The following is a 20,333-nucleotide window of genomic DNA, read 5'->3' as shown; positions in this document are numbered from 1 at the left end:
GTGTGGTTCGTTGGAGCAAAGGTATTAGAAAAAGAAAAAAAAAATTGGCCCGTGTTTCTCTTTTCTCTCGCTCTGTGTCCGACGAGCATTCACGAAATCGGAACCCAGTGGAGGATAAATTGACTCGTCGGAGTCTTCTATCCGCCGGAGATGACATTCCTTAGGATAATTTGTTTTCTGTTACATTCCTTAAAGTTCAAGTGTCTCCTGCTTGGATTATAGATAGCATACATTAACTTCATTAGAAATTCTGGTAATTGCCCCTTATTGAATATGCAGAGATCTACATTTTTCCTGCAGGATCATCCTAAAAGCCATCATAGCATGTTTAGGCCTCTTGCTTCTAGCCTTCCTAGCACAGGCATTTATTCTGGGAAAGGTAGTTCGTCTTACCATCGCATTATGTTAAGACATTCTACTGCAACAGTGGGGAGCAATTCAAGTTCTGGCCAAGTTACAGGATTCATGCCCAACACTAAAGGGAATGATCCAATCCCTGTATTCCAATCTGATGTTGAAACTTTTGACTTTTCCGGATAAACATGGAGAAAGTACTGCCTTTGGCATGGTAGATTTATCAAATGAAAGTAGTAGACATGAGAGTCATGAGAGTTCTTTCAGTGATCAAGTTGGTGATATGGATCAAGGTTATGCTGTTGAATGTGAGTCTAGCGGGAATGAGGAGTCTGCTTTGTTCATTGTCAATTTCTTATTGTTTAGAGTGTCAAGTATTTCAAGTATTACTTATACGGTTATACCCAAGTTTTTAAAATTTGCTGAGTGCGTATGTTAAAATTTGCTGAGCTGAAGTCTTCTCTTGGTCCATGTCTATCAAGTTTGATTAGGTCAAAAGAGTTAGGATTAGATGAAACAGTGTTATCAGATCGATAGATCTACAGCGAATCCATCAATCATAAGGTCAATAGGCTCTAAAATCCATCAACCAAACATGTAACGGCAGAGAGAAAAATAATAGAAAAAATGTGAAGTGTCACTAAAGGGGCATGACATACGCTAAAACGCTTGCAGCTTATATGATATAATCAAATCAAAAGACTTCTTGCTTATATGATATAACCAAATCAAAAGACTTCAGAGAGTCTCATGAAAGTAAATAATAGTCTTCCGTTTTATTTATTTACATTGGGAATACGTATAAGACTTGGAAATAAGGCTTGGTAGTTAAACTCCCTGCAGTTTTTTCTGATCTCGCCGGTGGCATAACCCGTCAGCGCTTCCACACGTCCCATCTTCACGATCGACTCAGCAAACTGCCGTACGAACAGCGTATTGTTCGTTGCAAAACGCGCCACGATGTCTTTCGTCAGAGGATCGGTCGCGAGGCGCTGGTCTAGTTCGAAGACGCCTCTTCTTGCCCGGATCAGTTTGAAAAAGTTGTTGTCTAACGCCGCAGGAGTGGTCTGGTCGAGTGGCGCGGATGGGCTCTTGTCACAGATGTTCCTGAGACTAAGAATTAAAAACATAAAAAAAAAAAAAAAAAAAAGGAATTAAGAACATTCGGTGAAACCAAGGATTAAAAAAAAAAAAACTTAAATCATTTTAAAACATAGACTACCTGGTGACAAATGCCGGATCCATGGACGGGTCCGGTCTTCCGGTTCCTTGGAAGTCACCGATCCGGTCACTGAAGAAAACGCAGTTACCTTGGCCAACTGTATGCGCGCCGAGAAGTGCCACAGCATCGAGCGTGGTCAGTCCTTTCTTCTTGAAGAGATCCACCGCTCCGGTGACGGAGATCGCTGGACCAGGTAAGTTAACCTCGTCATCTCTCGAGACCAAACCGTCGCGTCTTCCCGTCGGTACGCTGTAGGTTTTGTCCACCGTCTAAAGCTAAGGCGTCGCGAGTCGCTAAGGCGATGATATCGGCGCACGATACCGTAGAGGGACACGCCGATTCAAGCTGATCCTTGATCCGGTCGATCAGCTCGAACTCCCTGACGTTAACGTTAGCTGCGGCGGCTTTCTCCGCCGAACGAGTGGCGGTTGAGTCGATTAGCAGTGATGCGTCGCGTCCCTACGAAGCAATAACCCCCAAAAAAACAAAGATAAGGTGAGATCAGGCCCGGCCCAACATTATCAGTATAGAACTTTGGACAAAGGAAAACAAATTGGGCCCTTTATCATAAAAGAAACAAAAATATTAAAAAAAAATGACGTACTCGGACGAAGCAATCGTGAAATTGCATGCGGAGTAACGCCGCCGTGACAGTGCGGTTCGTCTCGAATCGTTGCCGAACCACTTCATCGGCTTGGGGACAAGCCTCTTTGTAAAACCCGACGCGTAAATCAGACGCAATTGAACTTGAAAGTAAGCTGAACAGAAACCATACTAGATAAATTACACATTTCTTCATCTTTTTTTTTCTTTCTTTCTATGATGTGTTTTCTTTTCTTTTTCTTTTTTTTTTTAGTGAGAATCAGACGCATTGATTCAACCAATATTTATAGCCATATTAGACGAAGAACTCACCGTTAATTTTTTTTCTTTCTCTCCATATAGTACTACTTTATATTAATTCTTTTACATATTGAGAGACTGTGTGAAACCAATAATTTTTTTTTCCTAGGATAGATTAGGAATTATTGCTCTCTCTTTCACTAAAGATCAAACCAACAGCTAGTGTTCCATTTAGAGCCTGATTTGAATAAAAGATATCTCCATTAATTAGAGCCTTATTTATCTTTGTCAAGATATATATATATATATATATATATATATATATATGCATACACTAATTATACATGCATGCCAAATGGTTATATATTTTAATTTTATAAACGAGTCAAAAGAAAACATAACTTAATGGAACGAAGTCTCACAGATTAATGTAATAATGAGAAAGTATTTGTTTTGAAACATAGTGACTAAGATAACAAGTTTTATTGATAAATGATAAAAGTATATGTTTAACGAGTTGCAACCCATGCATGTTTATCAAGTTTCATTATTGATAATTGATATCTTAGTTGTATAACGAGTCAAAATAAATATTTTTGTCCAAAAAAAATATTTGTTTTGAAACATAGTGACTAAGATAACAAGTTTTATCATTGATAAATGATTTATGAAATGATGATATTTATGTTACCGTTTCTTTTATAAAGTTTAACACGACCATGCATGATTATTGTTTGGAATTCATCATTATCACAATATTAATTCTTTTATATATGGATCGAGACTATGTGTGAAACCAATAAATTTTTTTCCTAGGATAGATTAGGAATTATTGCTCTCTTTCACTAAAGATCAAACCAACCGCTACTGTTCCATTTAGAGCCTGATTTGAATAAAAGATATCTCCATTAATTATAGCCTTATTTATCTTCGTCAAGATATATGCATACACTAGTTATACATGCATACATGAATGCCAAATGTTTATATATATTTTAATTTTATAAACGAGTCAAAAGAAAACATAAATTAATGGAACAAACTACAAAGTCTCACAGATTAATTTAATAACAGAAAGTATTTGTTTTGAAACATAGTGATAACAAGTTTTATTGATAAATGATAAAAGTATTTGTTTAACGAGTTGCAACCCATGCATACGTTTATCAAGTTTTATCATTGATAATTGATATCTTAGTTGTATAACGAGTCAAAATAAATATTTTTGTCTAAAAAAGTATTTGTTTTCAAACATCGTGACTAAGATAACAAGTTTTATCATTGATAAATGATTTTTGAAACGATGACATTTATGTTACCATTTCTTTTATAAAGTTTAACACGACCTCCATGATTATTGTTTGGAATTTATCATTATAAAAATATTAGCATTCTCTGGTGAGTGGTGGGTGAGTGATGACTGATATTAATTTGATGAAACAAAGTACATTTATTCACGGTTTTTATTTCATCATCATAAGATTACACATAAAAGTTTCTACATAAAAACATGACGTAGTAGATCTAACGGTATAATTAAAGAAATGATGGTATCCGGGAAAGAGAAGTAAGAAACAAGCATCACTAAGATGTTTCACCACATTGCAGCATTCCTTAGTGAGACCATTGAAGTGATCCTTGCGCCTATTTTTTCACTACTTAAAAACATCATTTTGCGTTCTTTATCGAAGACAAACATTTCGCATACGGCTGAGCTTCCGATGGTAAAATGAAAGTTGAGAACATTATTTTGATTTATTTTGATTTTTATTTTCTGGTTTTTGTTTTAGAAGGAGAAGCTAGAAATGTCACTCTGGCTACGTTGATTCTAACTCTCCTTACTAGAGATCTTTTGTTTCCTTTTATTTTTTTATTTTTTTCTTTGACAAGGTTTCAATCCTCTAGGCTATTCAGTGTATTCACTATGTATATCCTAACCTTTTATTTTGATTAATGATATTTACTTTCATAAAAAAAAAAAGGGTTACTTCATTATGGCTAGCGAAAACATAATCCATTGATACATCTCCCATGAAAAGATGGAAAAGGTTACTTCTAGTTATTTTTCCATGACATTTGAGCTAGAAGAACACGATGTTCTACCAAATAATCATTTTTTTTCTTTTTATCAAACAAAAATTTGCATTCGAACACAAACATAACCAAAACAATCGATAGATATGACAACTAGAGCTAAATTTTTTTACATACGGTATCATAACCATTTCTAGAACGCCCCTCAACTTTGTACAAACGAGAAGTAGACTTTTTGTTTTCTCTGAGAAGTGAGAAGAGAGCTATTCCAATTCTATAATTGCGTGCGTCGCGCGTTGACAAAAACTTCATCATACGTGATAATATGATACAATAATACAACTACATAAGTGGTAGTTGAGGTCAGCCTCTTCTTCTTCTAGACACTTATTTTGTCTTTTCTTTTCTTTTACCACATTAAAATAGTAACTATTTTCATTTATACCCCTTACTTTTTCATAGTTTACCTCAACGCATCCCCTCAATTGTTTTTCATCCCAGACAAATTCAGCAACAATTAAAAGTATTGGGGCTAATTTACAAAACAGATAAAACATTTATGTTATTGACGTATATATGAAAACACCAATTCTTCAATTTATCCCACATTGCTGAAATATTCAGAAACGCGTCTCCTTTTTCTCGTAGTGGATGGAGATGGAGAAGATATGTAAATAAAATCTCACACCCCTTTTCAAAATTTTCTCATATTGTTTTCTCTCTTTGTTCTCTCTCACGCAATTCGTTTCCCAGGATCTCACGAACCCTAGAATCATTCTTCTTCAACACATTGAGATCAGATTCCAAATTCATCGTTCTTCTTCATGTGTCCGTTGAGGTTCTTATTGGTGTTCTTCTCAGCTGTACTCGCCGGCTATTTCGCATGGAAGACGGTGAGTTCTACTCCGGAGCTCATCTCAGACGACTCGCCTGTCGAATTGAATGAGAAAGAAGGACTCGATTTCAAAAAGGTAAAGCCTTTTTTTTTTTTCCGTTAATTTTCTTGAATTCTGATTTCTGGGGGGGGGGGGATTTGTTCTGATTTCTCTGTTTCAATCGGCGAATTATAACAGAAGATGGAGAATGGGTTTTGGGTGTTCGTCGATATGGCTAGCGGAAGATACCTTTGGAGGAATCTTAAGGAGATTAAAGAGAGTACTCAATGAAGACGATGATGATCAATGAATACACTAAAAGATTTCATCTTTTTGGGTCTCTCTTCTTTGTCCAGAAGACGAGTTAATAATGAATCCTTCTCATGAATTTTGTAACTTTGATTGATTAATTGATTTGTAATCTTTTGGAAACAAATGAAATTGGAGTTTTTTGTAACTTTTTCAAGCAATTCCTCCTCTTTTACTATTCAATCTTGAACACATCTTATCTCAAGGGATTATTGGAATTGAGAACATGTGATTTTAGCTATTTACAACCTAAAACATTGAGATTATACTGACGTAGTGAAGAAGCTGAGGGAGAATAAGAATTCAGGTTGAGTCGACTTGAAGCTTGATTGACATGTAGAGGAGGGTGAGAAGAGCTCCTTGTGGAAGAGGAGCATGTCTAGCTAAATTGGAGCCAACCCACATCGCCACTACCACAAGAACCACAACGCTGCTGCTTGCTTTCCCACACAGCCAGCTTGCGAATGTTAGACACAGAGTGAGAAGGATGCCGCCTTTTCCACCTAGTATCCATGCGATCATGAAACCCACTTTGTAACCCATGTCGAGTTCCTTGTCGAGCAAAGCCGTGAACGTGCTAAATGTGAGAGACGCTAGGCAGCCGAGCGAGTATAGAAGAAACATCGATAAGAAGGTGGATTTTAGAGATTCGACAAAGGCGTCTCGCTGATCTTGTGCTCTTCCTACTTCTTCTTCTTCGTCTTCTAGTGGCTCTGTCTCGGCGTAGAAATGTGAGTTTGGATAAGTAGAATAGTGTCCGTGGAATCTCTCGTGTCTGGATCTTTGTCTTTTCTCAACCCAGCTGTAGTAATACTTCACGGCATCTTCAACCTCAGGGGTGTAGTTTTGCCTTTGCACTCTATGGAACCTTGCATTCTCTTCAACTTTAAGTGCTCGGTCGTACTGAGTCCTTGCAGCTTCATTAGATAGTACCTTTTGCAAACAACAAAACGTAAAATAAAGACTCTGTCAGGTGATGTTACATTGGATCCCAAGAAGAACTCAAAAACTTGTGAATTTAGCAAATCTCAAATACCGACTTCGTAGGAACAACGAATGGTCTTGAATAGCTCTCCGGCTCTAGAGTCCTTATTCACATCAGGATGATACTACAATTGCAACACAAGAAGTATACAGTCACAAAACATAACCCAAACAAAGCTGAGTAAACCAAGTGCATACATAACTCTCTAGATGATTCTCATACAAACACAAAGATCTTAACTTTTTCAATTTCCATCAAAAATCAATCAAAACAACGTTGCAAAATGGGTGCTTTCTTGGAAGCGACGACGCAAAAGAAAACGTAATTTACCTTTCGAGCGAGCAGGCGATAAGCTTTCTTGATATCAACTTGTGTGGCGTTACGAGCGACCCCCAAAACAGCATAGTGGTTTTGTCCGCCGGTATTAGAAGCCGAAGACGAAGAAGAAGAAGAATACGCGGCAGAAGTAATTGTGGTTTTCGAGCGATTACGGTGAGAGCGAGATCTACCGTCGCGGTGCCTTCGACGGTGGTGTTGTAGGTCTCGGCATAAATGATTAGAATACGGAGGGAGGAGATCGCCGGAGAAGGAGGATGATAATCGACGGCAGCCCTTGAGTGGGATGGGTCCAACCAAAAGCTGAGTCTGCATTATCTTCTTGAGTTCGTTCTTCCCACACTGACCAGTCACAGGCTCACAGCCACACAGGTCTGTTTGTCAACGGCTTTGACGGAGGGCCGTTAAATATTGCTGGCGGGTCAGATTATCGGACCTTACTCCTTTTTTTTTTGGGTCATCCTTATTAATGGGCCTTTAGATATTGGGCTTGATCTTTTTTTTTTTGTTGATATAGCTTGTATGCATTTGCAAACCCCCAAGGAACTAAATGCTTAATTTATACATTACTCACAAATTTATTTGTTTTACTCAACCCAAAGACTAATAATGTTCAAACCCACATGATACGTGTTGTTGCATTATGCGGATTTGAATCACTGAACAAAATCACTAACAAAAAATTAATCAGTTTAGACTTTATTATCATTGCAAACATTAAATTAAATTTACTCTATATTTTTCTTATGTATTTTATCTTGTTGTTTTCGTCTTGTATATACTGTATCGTTCACGGTTTAACGGTAACTTGATGTAGTAATGTAGGCCTAGTCGTATGCATTCGTTTTATTACAAAGAATATAAAATTTACAAACATAATTTTATTAAAGTTCCTAAGTTTATAAATATATAAGCTATAAACCCCGTTGATTTTTTTAAGCAGAAGACATTGGATCTGGTGTACTGATTTAGTTATTCAAAACGGGTTGGCTATGATTTATAGTGCATCGTAGTATCCTCCAAAAGAAATCTGAGCTCTTGCAACCGGAAGACCTTTCATCACAGAGATTGCTTCATTTAGCTTTGTTGCATGCTTCACTACTTCGTTCATTCGCTGCCATAAAAATTATGTATACATATGTATTAACTTCAAATAATGATAACTTGTAAAGTAAATGTAAGGAACAATGACGTTATTAATTATAAACGTGTTTTGGCTCATACTTCTAAGTATGAGGGTGACGCAAAAGAAAAGATAAACACAAAACGTAGAAAGAAAGAAAAGAAAAATAAGAATTGTCTCTAGATACAATAATTGATTGTTCCCTTAGACACGTAATAGGCCACACCGCCAAACGCATCCTTATCACTTTCGGTATATATCAAAGACACAAACAAAACTTCTCTAATCAACAGCCCATCCAACCAAACACGTAAATAATTTGCATAGAGCTGAGATCTAACTTTTAAAACATAATTCGCCACTAAATTAAAAGAAGTTTGCTAAACTTAATCACCATTGGTATAGTTTTCATTGTTCAAAATAGATCAAGAATCTCATATCACTTCTTTTTTTTTGTGTGAATAAGGATTAATCGGATTGTAGTTCATTATCAAAGCTCCTAAATCTTTTATATTATAAACACTAAACACAGCAATGTCAATCCAGATAATTTTTTAAAACACTTCGACTTAGAAATATGAATCATAACTGTAAGAAGTTACCTTATTATCATCAGAGTAAATCTGGAACCTGAGGATCTGGTTCTTGTTGCGACAACCTTGGATGCTACTGTTGTGTCCAAGGAAGAAGACACAGATGGTGGCAGCAGCTGCTGCAACACCAAATGAACATATAGCTCCAATTCCGTTGAGACCCTTCTTCCACAGATTCATATTTTTACCTTCGTCCCAATCAACTTCTTTCTTGCTGCTCAAGTCACTACTTTCTTTAACCTCTGATCCCATGATCTCATCATAGTACTCCCCTCCTGACTCGGAATGTTTCTCATCGTTCTGAGGCAGGGGACTCGTGAACCTCGCTGGTGGTGAGTCTAGTTTCATGTCGGCAAATTCGGTTTCCTTCATTTTCTTGAAGGTTATTCTCGGCGACGGAAGAGACTCCGTCAAAAGTTCCGGGTCTGGCTCCGAGAAATCCGGGTACTTCTTCTTGTGATCTTTGTCGTCCACTGGGGATAAAGGTTCCCAAGTTATGGGAATTTGGAGGAGTTGTGTGGGGACCACGCTAGATCTCTCATGAAGAAGCTCTGTTTTCCCGACGGGATCTTGTATCGGGCAGATGTAGTAATCATTGTCGAAGCTTTTCTCGGTGTTTCTCATCATCTTCTTGGCCTCATGATCCTCGTCATGATCGAGATCAATATCAAGATTAAGACCCTTGTAGTTGTTTCTAGGGAGTAATTCCCACTCTTCTAGATCCATTTCCTCCGAGTTGTTGATTGAAATGTTCTCCAGATTAGGGTTTTAGAAAAAGAGAGGCTTTTTGAGAAGTCTTGCTTGGGTGAGAGTATTTTTTTTTTTCTTTCAATTATTGGAACTAATTGAGTTTTGGGAATTTTGAGGAGAGACCTCTCTCGCGTCGTTGTGAGGTGGTTTCTAGATCCTTAAATAGATATGATCATAGAAGAAGAAGAAGATACGGGAAAGGCAGACTCTTAAATGGGAGTGGGTACAAGCAAGATTGACGCATGTAGTGTATTCACTGTTTAATTAGCTGAGGTTGACATAATTAGTGATTTTTTGGTTGTCGGCGATTAGTGATTAAAAAATGATAATGAGTCGATGGAATTATTCAAAGAAATCAAATAATTATTTCTTTGACTAATTATTTGTGGAGATCAACTCACATAGTTTGCCGAATTTTTTTAAATAATTGTATTATTAATTTAAACGTAAATTAACCATGATCAAAATATTAAATTATGATTGGTATATATATATTGAGAAGTCAACAAACATTGACTTTGTTTAATAACTTGTAAAGTGATAAGCACATAAGAAGCACGTGCAAAGGACCGAAGACATTGGTATATAAACAGAGAACAATCATTGTAGTTCTTTTATGCATTGTTTGTGAATTGTAGAAATGACATATGTGTTGCTTGGGAGATAGAGTTGATGAATCGGTGATGTGCCGGTGGCTCTAGTCTTGTAAAACAGTGTATCGGAGGATAAGAAGGAGAGTTTCATTCTTATCAAATGGTGCGCTTGTGAACACGGATCGAATCAAACGCTGAAAAAAGTTAGGGTTTCAAGAAATTTGGGGATTTTAGTCACAATGTGTCTTGAGGGATTTCCTATCTTCGATGGTATTGCCGGTGAACTACGACCATGGATTTCATGGCTGGAGGATTTCTTTGTTCAAGAGAATTTCACGGCAGATGAGAAACTGAATCTTGCACATAGTCTTCTCGAAGGTGAAGCCGACGCTCATGTTCAATGGCGACAATCGTTTATGCCTTTCCAAAGCTGGGAAGACTTGAAAGATGTTTTGGTACTGGGTTTTGGAAAAAGAGACGATCCTGAAAAAATGAGGATGATGCTTGAGAACGAACGTAAGATACAACAATTCATCAAGAAGCAAAGAGACGATCTAGAGGCTGACAGGAGTGTTGAACCAGAATTTGTGGTGGCTGATATGATTCACAGTGAGGAAGGCTCGCGTCAGGAGAAGAAAGCCATTCAAGAAACATTTGTTTCGACTGTTTCCAATGAATGTGTATCAATAGCAACTTCTGCTGCAGAAAAAGTTACAATTCACAGTGAAGAAGCAATTTTTCACAAAGAATCGTTGGTCCAGAATCAATTCAACACGCAACATCAGGTATTGATCTCTGACTTGGAACCTAGCCGTAGTGTTCTTCAGTTAGGATTTTCTGGAATGGATTCAGTTTTGGCAAATAGAAAACTTGGGGAAAAGCACGTTGAGAATCCAATCTTTGAAGCTCTTAATGAAGTAGCATGGATCTTTACTGAAGAATCGCCAAAGAGTCAAGAAGTTGAGGTGAGGTTAACAAACACGGATTTGAGCTTGTTCTTTGATGGAAATGTTGCGGATCAGTTTCAGATTGTGTATGGTAGCGATATGGACCCTTATGGCTACCAAGTGTTCGATCAAATATCTCTTAGAGGGTACAACTTACTGCAACATAGGAAGATGAACAAGTTTCCTAAGTCATGGATGTTCAAGTTCAAGAACAGTTTGGAGGCACAAAATTCAGCACCAGAACAACTATTGTTTCTAGATATAGTTGCAGATGCGAAAGGAACAAGAGACGGCTTGCAGGGCTTGCAGGGACTATCTATTAGTGATATTGTGTTGCTGCAGCAGATTACCTACAAGATGAGAATTGAAACCGTAGCGGTTGCAGGGATGCTTTATAGAATGGAACAACTTGTGGATAGTACATTTGCCAAAGTGAATCTAAGTATATTAGCACAACTTATTTTTGGTGAGACCGATGTAAAGCACAAATGGAAATCTAAGGAACTACAAGCAGTCTTGATAATTGAGAAGAATTCACGTGGAAGTGATGTTACATATGGCACCTGCTCTGCTGCAACTGTTGACAAGAGAGGGTATTTTTCTTTGTGGCATCGTTGGAGAGACAAGGGACAAAACAAAGAGCATGGACTCGTCATTGATTACAAGTTCCAAATCGAACAACAGATTGATGTGTGGTGGTCTCAGATTGGGCAAGTCATTCAACCTGCAACTTTTGCATCTATGTTGTTGACTCTGTCAATCACCCCAACAAATCCGCAGCAGCCTGTCTACATGATGATCAAGCATGATTCTATCATTCAAAGAGCATTGGAGCAGATTCAAAGGGCCGTTCAGGATTATGGAGAAGAAAATTTTGCAAGAAATGGTGGTTTTAAGTTCAAAATACAAACTAGCGAAACGTTTCAAACAGGGAAACATCTGCCTATAGTAAAACCTTGCAAGACAACATATTTTGACATCTTTTAGCAAGAAGCTGTGGAGAAAGAGCTGGGAAAGGGCGATATGATGATACTACACACAGTTCATTAGGTTTCTTTTTTTTCCACAGCTTGAGGACAAACTGTTTTCAAAGGGGGGAGCATTGATAAGCACATGAAAAGCACGTGTAAAGGACCGAAAACATTGGTATATAAACAGAGAACAGTCATTGTAGTTCTTTTATGCATTGTTTGTGAATTGTAGAAATGATATATGTGTTGTTTGGAAGATAGAGTTGATGAATCGGTAATGTACCGGTGGTTCTAATTTTGTAAAACAGTATATCGAAAAATAAGAAGGAGAATTTTATAGTTTCATTCTTATCACAAAAACAGTAAATAAATAATCTAATAATAATTATATATTGGTGAAACTGTGGAAATATAAAGCTAAAGTATTTCTCTAGGACGGCGAGATAAGTCATATAGAGCTTATCTACGGATGAAGTGACAAAAGAAGATGTTGCCATTTTAGTAAGGACCCCACGTTAACAAGTATCGATTGTCTTCTTTTTCGACAAGGTCCCTTCTCTCCTTTGATATTTTATTTTCCTATAACCATTGTTTGACACGCTATTTGATTTTGGACACTATAATATTTTGGTAATAAGAAATGAAATCATGATTTAGTTAGATGATGATTATGAAGAACATTTCGTACTAGGTTGTACAAATGAAAACTGAATGGGCAGTTTTGAGTTTTCAAGATTATGGATTAAGACGTTGGACGTCTACTTAGGGGAGTATTTAAATTTCTAATAAAACAATACAAAGTTATTGGTGTTGGTAACTTTTATTGAAGTTTCTAGATAGAGAGGAAGAAGACTTGAAGCATAAACTTGGTACCAGATGAATGTTTTACATATATTTTTAAGTGTTTGTTTCTTACATTTAAGTAAAGTACCAAACTATTGTAAATTAACCAAAAAACGAAAAGATCGAAGAAAAATAGAAGATGATGTGTTATACAAGTCACAAGTATAAAGTCCTTTTCTAGGGAGGAAAATGATAAAAAAATATACTAGTGGAGGTTGCTTGCTCGCAATTACTAGTGAATTATTCATGGCAAAAGCAACGAATTTTTCATTTAACAAGTGTAACATATGCAGAAGTCGTTAAAGAACACCTTGAATCATTTAATTTTCTTATTATTATAAATTTTCCATCATCCTGATATGATCCCTTTAACACGAATGATAACATAAGATATGGAAGAATCATATTATTAGTAAAAAAAATTTCTACAAAAACCAAGTCAATCAATAAATGGTAAAAAAAAGTTGGTAATTCAAAAATTTATATTTTGCTTGATTTTGTTACTTCTGGAAACAAAGTCATTACAAAATCAAATTGCAAATAAAAAGACTCAAACAACCGTTCATAACATATTAACATTTGTTATACTTTTTTTTCTTTCACTTCTTTGTTCTACTTTGTTCCCTACTTTATAAACTTCGAAGATTGCTTTCTTTGATATTGTGCTTTCTTAAGTCAGTTTACATATGAAATTAAGCTTAATCTTAAACCATCTAAATTCGTAATAAACTTCTTTTTTTTTGGGGCAAAATTCGTAATAAACTAAAGAATCATATCTGTATAAGCTTCTCAACTAACTCAGGATTCCTAAGTTGAAACTGAAAATATCTAAATAGAAAGATTCAACTGTCATACACATACGCTAAAACGACATGAAAACGAAACTTCAACATGTGAACCAGAGTGATCCACTAGTCGGACAAGTTTCTTTCACTTATACGACCCAAGTGTCCACCTCTACCACCAATTACACCAAACCATTGATAATCATTATACGACAAAATGTATGCAAAACGAAGTAGACCCAGAACAAGAATATTCAAAAAAGGAAGACAAATATTCACAAAAGAAGCAAAACATGATTTACATACAGAGACAGACAAAGGAACTCCAAAGTTACAGAAACATGTCAGTAAAGGAACTCTCACAGAAAGTAAAGTAATCTAAACTAAACTCATCGACAATGAAGTATTTCTGAAATCACCCTTTTAGGCTGATTGTGATGAAGATTTCCCTAGCGAAACTGATGCAAGTGCGTTCTTTGCCCTTTCTTGAAAGTTTCTTGTTTTGGTGAGTCTCAGTTTCATCCATAGCCTCCTCACGTCTATCATGTGCAGGGCACGGCCAAACAACTGGCTAGTCTCCCCAAGTATTCCCAAGCTCAGATGCGGAACATACATTGCCCATAATGTTTTCAAGCGTGTTCCCATGATGGGGAAGATCAAAATTGCCAGTTTCAAAGACAGAAACATCAATGTAAGTACCATATATGGATCTCTTTCTGCTATTTCTTTGACGGATGACCCGTTGAGTAGCCATGTGATCAGGTTACCATCGGTTTCCAAGCTTGTTGGTTCACCTTCATCAACATACTGGACAGGTTTAAGACCTGAAAAATCCACAGAGATACACCAAGCAGAGCTTGTTAAAACAAAAGCTAGACTAAATGATTCCCAGGCATTCATAGTTCTTCAAGGGATACAGCAGAAAATACGAGAAGAAAGTATAAACAGCGACGCAGTCTCTCACCTGTTGTTTCCTTGTAAAACTGAATCAGGGGTTCAAGATCCTTTTGACCATGGTATCGCACCTTCACTGTTTGATTCACCATCAGGATTGACGGCAAGCTATGAATACCATATCTAGAAAAGACACTGCAATAGTGAAAATCATGAGATCAATTAACATGGACCAAAGAAGATGCCAAATAAAAAAGAACGGATAAACACATTTAGTATTTTGGAGAATGAGCTACTCATGAGTCATGAAACAACTTCATAAGGCCAAGAAGGTTAGCAAAACAAACTAACTAATTTACATTTGATGATCACCCAAATAACCTAATTTATGCAAAGCGTCATTCATTTTCTGTTACCTTATTTGTCATGTGTTGGTAAAACTAACTCACTAAGACGAAAACTTTACCAAGTAGTGTAAAACACTGAATGATTAATACAGACACGTACTAAAAAATCTGATAAGCAACTAAAAATAATTTGTTTCTTCTGCAAGTAAGATATCAACACCCAAGTTTCTTATCGTAAGTGATTCAAGGCCTCAATATGTCTGATAAGATGCAAATGGAATTATACACATGTTATATAGCCGAAGAAAATTCTTACGATGGTAAAGCCTGAGATTGCTCAACAACCAGGTGCTTTATGTGAGGAAACATTGAACTCAGAACATCAAATTTCGGGCGTACTGCACGTGAAAACTGGCACCGTTTGGTATAAAATAGTATGGATGTATAGGCATTTCTATGGTTTGCATCCATGAGTCTGTCTAGCAGGTCTCCATCTACCTGCATTAGTAAGAACACAAGTTTTGATACTTCTTGAATTACAAAAGCAAGCACAGATCCAAGTCCAAACCCTATATAGAATCACACATATATTAGTTATGCTATATCATATTTGCTGCAACTGACTAAAGAATGTGCAGATATTACATGATGAAGTTCTGTTGGTAGAAAGACCAGTACTGACACAAATAAAGGCAGGCATTAAAGAACTTTACCTATATTGCAGTCTTGAGATAAAAGAGACCCTAAATATCTCTAAGAAACAACAAAGTATGATCATGATAGGTCACAAATACATCATAGTTATATAGACTTATCCTTTCTAAGCAATCTAACCCATTTAAGTAGATTATTTCATCATGCCATGAACTAACATTTCCTGACAGCATATTTCAATTTCTACCAGCTAACCTATTATAGTAAAGAGTAAAAGCCTCTCTCTATCCATTAAAATTAGATGAGATGAGATCCCAACAAGTTGTTCTTCGCAAAGCACCCCACATCCAATCGAATGTATCAATCAATACTCATTGTCTAACAAATGATAGAACTTTTTACAGGTACCTCGATAGGAGGGCTCGGATAGAGAGAGCGAGGACATTTCTGCTCGATGCCGGATCGGAACACAACGAATTCGTGATCGCAAACGTCAACGTAAGCGAATCCAGAAGGTACGCATAATCCAGCTACCGCAGAGAAGAGGAATACGGAGACCCACAAATTCATCAAATCAGAAAACCTAAATCTACGGCCAAAAGATACAGATCAACAAAAAATATTCCCAAATTCCCTAAGAGAACCCACACAAGAAACTTTTTTTTTTTTAACAATTCACAAAATCAAAGGTGTAATCAGATTGAAATTGGAGGAGAAAAGCTACGAGATCAAACCAAAAGGGGAGCTCTTTAGATTGAGCAAAATGAGAGCATAAAAAAAACAAAAAAACTTTTAAAAGAGAAAATTACAGATTTCTCAAAGATATAATAAAATTTGGGGAAAGTCTCAGATCCATTGGATACTATCACAAAAAGCAAAAAAAAAAAGTATTTATTGTCACTTGTTTTTGCAGAAACATACATACAGATGGAGAACGCCAAAGATCGATTCTTTTTTTAATTTCTTCTTCTTTTGACAAATCTCTCAGTCGTCGTCACCTTCCCTTTTTTTTTTTTTTTTTTTTTTCTTTTTCTCCACTTATTACACCACTTATCTTGCCGTGTGATAGGTGCATGTGTTCTAAAAAACATACATATGTCCTTCCTGTTTGATGATTAGTTTATGTAATAAAAACCAACGACTCTGTCTGTTACTCTAAAAAAAAGGAAGACTGGGAAAATTAAAGGCCCATTAATAAGACCCAATAAGGCCCATTAGTTAGCCCCAATAAGGCTCATTAGTTAGCATTTTCTTTAGGATTTGACCTTTATTGTTGTTGTATTTGACGGAGAAGTAGAAAAAAAGAGTTGTTGTTTCTTACTTCTCTTCTCCTCTTTCTTCCTGATTAGATTTTTTTAGGGCTTTGAAGCACGAACGAACGCGTGAAAAGCTCCTTCAAATCAAGAAAAAAAAAATAATGGAGGTTGCTGATAGGAGGGACGAGGAGATCAGGGACTCTGAGAACATGGACACCATTAAGTCTCACTATGTTACCGACTCTGTTTCCGAAGAACGCCGCTCTCGTGAGCTCAAGGATGGTCTCCATCCTCTACGGGTTTGTGATCTAAATCCTTAGTATCGATTGTTTTCCCAAATTTGAATCTGATATTAGCTGAAACTTTGATCCTCGTGCGTCTAAGATTTGGGAGCTGGGGTAGTAGTAGTGGATGATTCGGATTCTAAAAATCTATGTTTGTTGGAGCTTTTGTGTTTTCAGATTAGGTTTCGCGACTTTTGTTTAGATGTGTTTTAGCTCAAATGTTATGTAGGATTCTTCTACTCTAATCGGATTTTCATATTTTAGCTAGAGTCAGATTGATTTAGAGGAAATGTGATCCTCAGTGGTTCTATACGTTTATATATTTTGGGAATGTGCAGTACAAGTATGCAATATGGTACACCCGTCGCACACCTGGGGTTCGGAACCAGACTTCTTATGAGGATAACATAAAGAAGATTGTGGACTTCAGCACGGTAAGCTCATATTATACTTATGGAAGTCCATTCTTGAAGCGGTTCACAATTTTATTATACTGTTTATTTATGAGATTTGGCTTTGGTTAACCTAGGTTGAAGGGTTTTGGGCCTGCTACTGTCACCTTGCTCGGTCTTCTCTCTTGCCTAGTCCAACAGATCTTCACTTCTTTAAGGATGGGATTCGCCCCTTGTGGGAGGTAGGTGTTTCCATTTGCTTGGTTTTTCGTATGGTCTTTGTGTTTGTTCATATGTGGATCAACAGTAAAAAGAAAACCATGTACATGACAAAGGTTTCTTGAAAGTTGTATCTCCTACAACAAACCAACTGAACTATCTTAATTCATCTCCTTCAGGATGGTGCAAACTGCAATGGAGGAAAGTGGATAATACGTTTCTCAAAAGTTGTATCTGCTCGTTTCTGGGAGGATCTGGTGAGTTTATTTTCTTGGGCACTTCTTTTGAGTGTTGACACCCTTCTACTTCATTCAAAAGGAATCTTTTTGTGAATGTTCTTTACTGTCCTTCTCTCATACTTAGTGTCCAGGTTTCTGTATCTGAGAATGTGTTTTATACTCATCCATTTACTTGTTTCTTCAGCTTCTTGCGCTGGTAGGTGACCAACTTGACGATGCTGATAACATTTGTGGGGCAGTACTGAGTGTCCGCTTCAATGAGGACATCATTAGTGTATGGAATCGCAATGCTTCTGATCATAAGGTGAGAGAACTATTAGCAAAAAGAACTGTCACTCTCGGGCTACTTTTGTTTGGTACTTACATAGTGCAATCTTTTCTGTTAACAGGCAGTGATGGGTTTGAGAGACTCAATCAAGCGGCATTTGAAGTTACCTCACGCATATGTCATGGAATACAAGCCCCATGATGCTTCTCTTCGCGACAACTCTTCCTACAGAAACACATGGCTGAGAGGATAAACTTGAAGTGGGTGGTTGTATCATGTAATGTGGAGAAGATTTGGGAAGCTCTTCTGCAACCCGGGAAGATATCTGGATTGAACCCTGTATCCAATACCATACTGTACCGGAGGCTTACAATTTCAGAAAAAAAATCCGGGCTGCTTCTGTGTCAGTAGGTGTTCAGTCGTTTTATTGTTTCTAGATTCAATGGTTTCTGTTCAAAACTATAAGGATTCATTTTCAAAGAAATCTGGAGATCGAGTACTGGTTTACATTATGACTCATGTCTTAAAAAAACAGTTGTCAATATACAATTTCACTTCGTACTTTAGTCTTTAATGTACATCTATAGATAAAACAACTGAGTAGCACTGGTCTGGATAGTCGTTTGATCTCAACAGCTATAGTTTGGCTTCCGCAGATGATTGAAGTCCGATGATACCTGGTTCAACATCAAAACCTAGAGTGAAACACTTCACACGCCATAGATCAAAAAATAAGAGAAAATGGCATTGCTCTATTTTTTTTCCAAAATCTTAGCTTCGTAGCAATACCGCATCCAACTCTTGAGCCTGCGTTTCCCGTTGATTTGCTAAGCTTGTGCCCTCCTGCACAGTAACAATCACAAAGAGATCATGCTTCTTTAAAATTGAGAAAGGGCATTATGAACTATGAGTACTAGATGAAATCTACATGAAACTACAGTCTTGAGATTCTACCCTTAAATTTCTACAACTCACTTTGCATATACTGACATTGGGTTATAACTAAAGGCTAAAAGTTCATACCTTTCCCAAGGTCATCAGGGTCAGTATGTACAACAACCGCCCTCCCGAGTATAGAATACTGCCCACTAAGCGGTATCTGTGAATTTCAGAGAGAGGTCGAGATAAATGGTAAATTTCTGTTGGGGCTTGTAAAACCAACCGAAAAAATGTATATGTTTATTAACTGTCAACATTAAATGGTTGAAGAATGGAATCCTTTACCTCTTTATCTTTGATTGAGATTTCAGCAACACCTGGAAACAAGTCTCATCCAAACATACTAGCATCATTGTTCAGAGAGCACAAAACAATGAAGATAATAAAGGAACAAAGATTATACCGTCTGATCCTGCAAGAATGTTACCCAAATCGCCTGCATGACGCTCTTCCTCGTTTGGTGGTCCGTGAACTCGATTTAATGGATTGAAGTGAGGTCCTGAAAGTTAACATTTCCAGGAGAACTAAGCTATATATATATATATATATATATATATATATATATATATATATATCAAAGAGTAAAACCACCAGTAAAAGCAAGCATTTATAGCTGCAAATTACTATAAAGAGACATGAAGGTTTGGTTTCTGGTTCTATTATCAGCTATGAGCTATCTAAATGGTTCTTTGAGCTAATTATTTGGAAACACTAAGAGTCAATCTAAACTAAATCTGATCCAAACCAATCCAGTTACACCAAGATCAAGCAAGATTACTCTTTTCAGTTTCAGATAAAGATTCTTAAGAACTTGTAAGTAGAACTCAGCAGAACCACAATTCTACACAAACAATCAACAGCAGAAGCATCTAATTTCAATAGAGACGAACAACTACCAGTAGAGATGCAGCCATTTGTAGTATCCCCAAAAGAGTGAATATGAAATCCATGGAAGCCAGGAGAGAGTCCTGAGATCTTCCCGGTAACATGAGTAGTCCCTGCAAAGCACACAAAACCCACCACAGACAAAAAAAAAAAAACTCAATTGAGTGAAATAAAACATATCCTCATCGATTAGAAAATTTCACGCTGATAAAGACAGCTCACCGGAAATGTCTTGTATGAACTGAAGACATCCTCGGACGTTGCTATCGCCAGCGATAAGAGCCACCGCTCTGAGATTGCCTCTAGGAGCTTCCATCATCGCTTCTGTGTTTGGGAACTGATGTGATTGATGAATCTATCGGATTAAAATTGAATTGTGTACCGGTTAAGACT

The 20,333-nt window shown here is 36.9% G+C and overlaps 6 protein-coding genes and 1 pseudogene across 7 annotated transcripts; 2 read left to right on the top strand and 5 right to left on the bottom strand.

The window, feature by feature from the left end:
• Positions 1 to 1,040: 1,040 nt before the first annotated feature.
• Positions 1,041 to 2,390, bottom strand: LOC104706121 (peroxidase 57-like; annotated as a pseudogene). The gene is made up of 3 exons (XR_015564067.1): positions 2,181 to 2,390; positions 1,577 to 2,035; positions 1,041 to 1,467 (listed from the first exon to the last, which is right to left on the bottom strand). The product of XR_015564067.1 is annotated as a peroxidase 57-like (transcript).
• Positions 2,391 to 4,981: 2,591 nt separating this feature from the next.
• On the top strand, positions 4,982 to 5,785 carry LOC147939656 (uncharacterized). The gene is made up of 3 exons (XM_087462243.1): positions 4,982 to 5,123; positions 5,207 to 5,424; positions 5,527 to 5,785. Exons 2-3 carry the CDS (start codon positions 5,278 to 5,280, stop codon positions 5,617 to 5,619), a joined length of 240 nt encoding a protein of 79 aa, XP_087318369.1. The 5' UTR covers positions 4,982 to 5,123; positions 5,207 to 5,277; the 3' UTR covers positions 5,620 to 5,785.
• Positions 5,786 to 5,925: 140 nt separating this feature from the next.
• Positions 5,926 to 7,359, bottom strand: LOC104706119 (uncharacterized). The gene is made up of 3 exons (XM_010422255.3): positions 6,953 to 7,359; positions 6,678 to 6,746; positions 5,926 to 6,570 (listed from the first exon to the last, which is right to left on the bottom strand). Exons 1-3 carry the CDS (start codon positions 7,271 to 7,273, stop codon positions 5,941 to 5,943), a joined length of 1,020 nt encoding a protein of 339 aa, XP_010420557.2. The 5' UTR covers positions 7,274 to 7,359; the 3' UTR covers positions 5,926 to 5,940.
• A 427-nt stretch (positions 7,360 to 7,786) lies between these two features.
• Positions 7,787 to 9,781, bottom strand: LOC104706118 (uncharacterized). Its single transcript, XM_010422254.3, has 2 exons — positions 8,684 to 9,781; positions 7,787 to 8,072 (listed from the first exon to the last, which is right to left on the bottom strand). Exons 1-2 carry the CDS (start codon positions 9,398 to 9,400, stop codon positions 7,956 to 7,958), a joined length of 834 nt encoding a protein of 277 aa, XP_010420556.2. The 5' UTR covers positions 9,401 to 9,781; the 3' UTR covers positions 7,787 to 7,955.
• Positions 9,782 to 13,745: 3,964 nt separating this feature from the next.
• Positions 13,746 to 16,028, bottom strand: LOC104706116 (5'-adenylylsulfate reductase-like 7). Its single transcript, XM_010422249.3, has 4 exons — positions 15,867 to 16,028; positions 15,121 to 15,302; positions 14,528 to 14,652; positions 13,746 to 14,387 (listed from the first exon to the last, which is right to left on the bottom strand). Exons 1-4 carry the CDS (start codon positions 16,026 to 16,028, stop codon positions 13,987 to 13,989), a joined length of 870 nt encoding a protein of 289 aa, XP_010420551.2. The 3' UTR covers positions 13,746 to 13,986.
• A 530-nt stretch (positions 16,029 to 16,558) lies between these two features.
• Positions 16,559 to 18,709, top strand: LOC104706114 (eukaryotic translation initiation factor NCBP). The gene is made up of 6 exons (XM_010422247.3): positions 16,559 to 17,013; positions 17,337 to 17,432; positions 17,528 to 17,632; positions 17,789 to 17,866; positions 18,033 to 18,152; positions 18,238 to 18,709. Exons 1-6 carry the CDS (start codon positions 16,876 to 16,878, stop codon positions 18,367 to 18,369), a joined length of 669 nt encoding a protein of 222 aa, XP_010420549.2. The 5' UTR covers positions 16,559 to 16,875; the 3' UTR covers positions 18,370 to 18,709.
• Positions 18,563 to 20,321, bottom strand: LOC104706115 (superoxide dismutase [Cu-Zn] 3). The gene is made up of 7 exons (XM_010422248.3): positions 20,163 to 20,321; positions 19,952 to 20,053; positions 19,459 to 19,554; positions 19,341 to 19,372; positions 19,140 to 19,215; positions 18,906 to 18,959; positions 18,563 to 18,793 (listed from the first exon to the last, which is right to left on the bottom strand). The coding sequence occupies exons 1-7, from the start codon at positions 20,257 to 20,259 to the stop codon at positions 18,753 to 18,755; spliced, it is 498 nt and encodes a 165-aa protein (XP_010420550.1). The 5' UTR covers positions 20,260 to 20,321; the 3' UTR covers positions 18,563 to 18,752.
• Between the last annotated feature and the right edge of the window lie 12 nt (positions 20,322 to 20,333).

The sequence above is a fragment of the Camelina sativa genome, chromosome 8 (assembly GCF_030686135.1).
Source record: "Camelina sativa cultivar CO46 ecotype springtype chromosome 8, ASM3068613v1".
Taxonomy (NCBI): domain Eukaryota; kingdom Viridiplantae; phylum Streptophyta; class Magnoliopsida; order Brassicales; family Brassicaceae; genus Camelina; species Camelina sativa.
The sequence above is the reverse complement of the archived record's forward strand: the minus strand, read 5'-3'. Positions and strand labels throughout refer to the sequence as shown.

Bases quoted from the DNA above. Each gene is read 5' to 3' on its own strand.
- LOC104706116 (XM_010422249.3), bottom strand. From the start codon at position 16,028: ATGAATTTGTGGGTCTCCGTATTCCTCTTCTCTGCGGTAGCTGGATTA. The intron at 15,303-15,866 runs GTACCTGTAAAA...TTACTAATGCAG, and splicing joins ATCCGAGCCCTCCTATCGAG to GTAGATGGAGACCTGCTAGA. The intron at 14,388-14,527 runs GTGAGAGACTGC...TGGATTTTTCAG, and splicing joins GTTTTACAAGGAAACAACAG to GTCTTAAACCTGTCCAGTAT.
- LOC104706119 (XM_010422255.3), bottom strand. From the start codon at position 7,273: ATGCAGACTCAGCTTTTGGTTGGACCCATCCCACTCAAGGGCTGCCGT. The intron at 6,747-6,952 runs GTAAATTACGTT...TTGCAATTGTAG, and splicing joins ATCGCCTGCTCGCTCGAAAG to TATCATCCTGATGTGAATAA. The intron at 6,571-6,677 runs GTCGGTATTTGA...TGTTTGCAAAAG, and splicing joins CCATTCGTTGTTCCTACGAA to GTACTATCTAATGAAGCTGC.
- LOC104706118 (XM_010422254.3), bottom strand. From the start codon at position 9,400: ATGGATCTAGAAGAGTGGGAATTACTCCCTAGAAACAACTACAAGGGT. The intron at 8,073-8,683 runs GTAACTTCTTAC...TTTTTATGGCAG, and splicing joins TTTACTCTGATGATAATAAG to CGAATGAACGAAGTAGTGAA.
- LOC104706115 (XM_010422248.3), bottom strand. From the start codon at position 20,259: ATGATGGAAGCTCCTAGAGGCAATCTCAGAGCGGTGGCTCTTATCGCT. The intron at 19,555-19,951 runs GTAGTTGTTCGT...GTTAACTTTCAG, and splicing joins AAATGGCTGCATCTCTACTG to GACCTCACTTCAATCCATTA. The intron at 18,960-19,139 runs GTATGAACTTTT...GTTACTGTGCAG, and splicing joins CCCTGATGACCTTGGGAAAG to GAGGGCACAAGCTTAGCAAA.
- LOC104706114 (XM_010422247.3), top strand. From the start codon at position 16,876: ATGGAGGTTGCTGATAGGAGGGACGAGGAGATCAGGGACTCTGAGAAC. The intron at 17,633-17,788 runs GTAGGTGTTTCC...CATCTCCTTCAG, and splicing joins GGATTCGCCCCTTGTGGGAG to GATGGTGCAAACTGCAATGG. The intron at 18,153-18,237 runs GTGAGAGAACTA...TTCTGTTAACAG, and splicing joins GCAATGCTTCTGATCATAAG to GCAGTGATGGGTTTGAGAGA.
- LOC147939656 (XM_087462243.1), top strand. From the start codon at position 5,278: ATGTGTCCGTTGAGGTTCTTATTGGTGTTCTTCTCAGCTGTACTCGCC. The intron at 5,425-5,526 runs GTAAAGCCTTTT...GAATTATAACAG, and splicing joins AAGGACTCGATTTCAAAAAG to AAGATGGAGAATGGGTTTTG.